Consider the following 2,589-nt stretch of genomic DNA (forward strand, 5'->3'; position numbering starts at 1 on the left):
ACAGCAGCAGCAGCAAAAAGCAGCAGCAGCAGCAGCAGCAGCAGATAGAAGGATCTGTCTCCTTTAATATGTCTCCCTCACCTTCTTGCTGCAGCAAAGCGATGGCGTCGCGCGGGTCTCCAGACTTGGCCCCTTCGGCTATCTCTGAAAAGAGACAGCAGCAGCAGCAGCAGCAACAGCAGCAGCAGCAGCAGCGGCAGCGGCAGCAGCAGCGGCAGCGGCAGCAGCAGCAGCAGCGGCAGCAGCAGCAGCAGCAGCACAAATGAGGGGATTAGAAGCAGCAGCAACGACAACAAAGGAGGTGGAGTAGCGGGGGATACAGCAGCAGCAGCAGCAGCAGCAGCAGCAGCAGCAGCAGCAGCAGCACTTACGCCTGGCGAGTTCTGTGTCTCTTCCGTCCCCAACAGCAGCAGCTAGCTGCTGCAGCTGTCGCAGCAGCTTCTGCGCGAGGTGTATAGGCAGCTCCCTGGGGTTGTGGGGTGTCTCCAGTGTCTCCTTCAGACGAACTGCAGCAGCAGCAGCAGCAGCAGCAGCAGCAGCAGCAAAAGCAAAGACACAAGCAATAAGCTTAACTGTCTCCTTTTTCTGTCTCTTTCTGTCTCTTTCTGTCTCCTTTCTGTCTCCTTTCTGTCTCCTTTCTGTCTCCTCGCTGGTTTTGTGGTGTCTCCTTTGCAGCTAGATAAAAGGAGACAGAAAGAGACAACAAAAAAAGGAGACAAAAACAAAGAGACAAACAAAAGGAGACAAAGACAAAGAAACAAACAAAAGGAGACAAAAACAAAGAGACAAACAAAAGGAGACAAAAACAAAGAGACAAACAAAAGGAGACAAAAACAAAGAGACAAACAAAAGGGGAGAGAGAGAAGGAGACAAACAAAAGCAGAGAGATAGGAGGAGACAGACAGAAAGAGACACACAAAAAGAGAGAGACAGAAAGAGAGACAAACAAAAGGAAACAAAAAAAGAGAGAGACAGAAGGAGACAAACAAAAGGAGAGAGACAAAAGGAGAGAGACAAAAGGAGAGAGACAGAGGGGGAGAGAGAGAAGGAGAGAGAGAAGGAGAGAGACAAAAGAAGAGAGAGAGAGAGAAAAGGAGAGAGAGACAAGGAGAGAGACAAGGAGAGAGACAAAAGAAGAGACAGAAAGAGACAAAAGGAGAGAGATATATATAAAAGGAGACAGAGAAAAGCAGAAAGAGACAGAGAGACTAACAATATAGAGTACGGAGAGCTTGCTGCTGCGTGGTGGTTTGTGTCTCCTCTTTGGCTGTCTCTGTCTCCTCGCTGCTGCTGTCGTATGCTGTTTCTGCTGCAGTGCTGTAAGCAGAAGCAGAGCTGCTGCTGCTGCTGCTGCTGCTCCTGCTGCTGCTGCTGCTGCTGCTGCTGCGGCGGCGGCGGCGGCCATACAATGTGCTGTCTTCGGAGACACTGTCTCCTCCTGTGTCTGTGCTGGTAGTCTCCAGCTCCTGCTGCTGCTGCTGCTGCTGCTGCAGCTGCTGCTGCAGCTTCTCCTGCTGCTGTAGCTGCTCCTGTTGCTGCTGCAGTTGCTCCTGCTGCTGTAGCTGCTCCTGCTGCTGCCTCAGCAACTGCTCCTGCTGCAGCTGCTCTTGCTGCTGCTGCTCCTGCTGCTGCTGCAGCAACTCTTCCCGCTGCTGCTGCAGCAACAGTTCCCGCTGCAGCTGCTCCTGTTGCTCCTGCTGCTGCTGCATCAACCATTCGTGCTGCAGCTGCTGCTGCTGCTGCAGTTGCTGCTGCTGCTGCTGCTGCTGCTGCTGCTGCAGCGGCACCGTGGCATCCGGAGGCAGCAAAGGATTGTAATCTGCTGCAGCAGCAACATCAGGCCCCAGAGTGTCTGTCTCCTGCTGCTGTATGGGTGCTGCTGCTGCTGCTGTTGCTGCTGCTGCTGCTGCTGCTGCATGCACACACAAACGCAGAGACAATCAGAGACAGCAATAAAGGAGACAGAAGAAAAGGAGAGATAGGAGGAGACAAAAGGAGATATAAAGAGACAGAAAGAGACAGAAAAAATATAAATAAAATAAAGAGACAGATAAAGCGACACAAGAAATATAAAAAATAAAATAAAGAGACAGACAAAGAGACAGAAGATATATAAAAATAAAATAAAGAGACAAAAAGGAAACAGAATAAATATAAATAAAAGAAAGAAACAGGAGAGAGAAAAAAATAAAACAAAGAGACAAATAGAGAAAAAAAAAAAGAAAAGAATAAAACAAAGAAAAAAAGAAACAACAGAAAGATAAAAATAAAACAAATAGACAAACTAAGAAACAAAAGAAATAAAAGAATAAAACAAAGAGAGAAAAAGAAACAAAAGAAAGAAAAAAACAAAACAAAGAAAAAAAAAAAAAAAGAAAACGAACCAGCAGCAAGGAGACAGCAGAGGCCCCAGGGGGCCCTGCAGCGGGGGGGGGGAGACATCTGTCTCCTTTTGTCTCCTTTATATATATATATTTTTTTGCTTTGTTTGTTTCTTTCTTTCTCTCCTTTATACTGTCTCTCTTGCCTCCTTTTGTCTCCTTTCTTTGTGCTGCTACGCTGCTGCTGCTGCTGCTGCTGCTGCTGCTG

At 47.9% G+C, this 2,589-nt stretch overlaps 1 protein-coding gene across 1 annotated transcript; it reads right to left on the minus strand.

Moving 5' to 3' along the window:
- Positions 1–1,208: 1,208 nt before the first annotated feature.
- On the minus strand, positions 1,209–2,442 carry EMH_0085850 (uncharacterized protein; the record flags this gene model as incomplete). The annotated part of the gene is made up of 2 exons (XM_013500952.1): positions 1,209–1,912; positions 2,385–2,442. 2 exons carry the CDS (start codon positions 2,440–2,442, stop codon positions 1,209–1,211), a joined length of 762 nt encoding a protein of 253 aa, XP_013356406.1.
- Between the last annotated feature and the right edge of the window lie 147 nt (positions 2,443–2,589).

Source organism: Eimeria mitis, genomic scaffold (genome assembly GCF_000499745.2).
Source record: "Eimeria mitis Houghton genomic scaffold, Emh_scaff6087, whole genome shotgun sequence".
NCBI lineage: Eukaryota > Apicomplexa > Conoidasida > Eucoccidiorida > Eimeriidae > Eimeria > Eimeria mitis.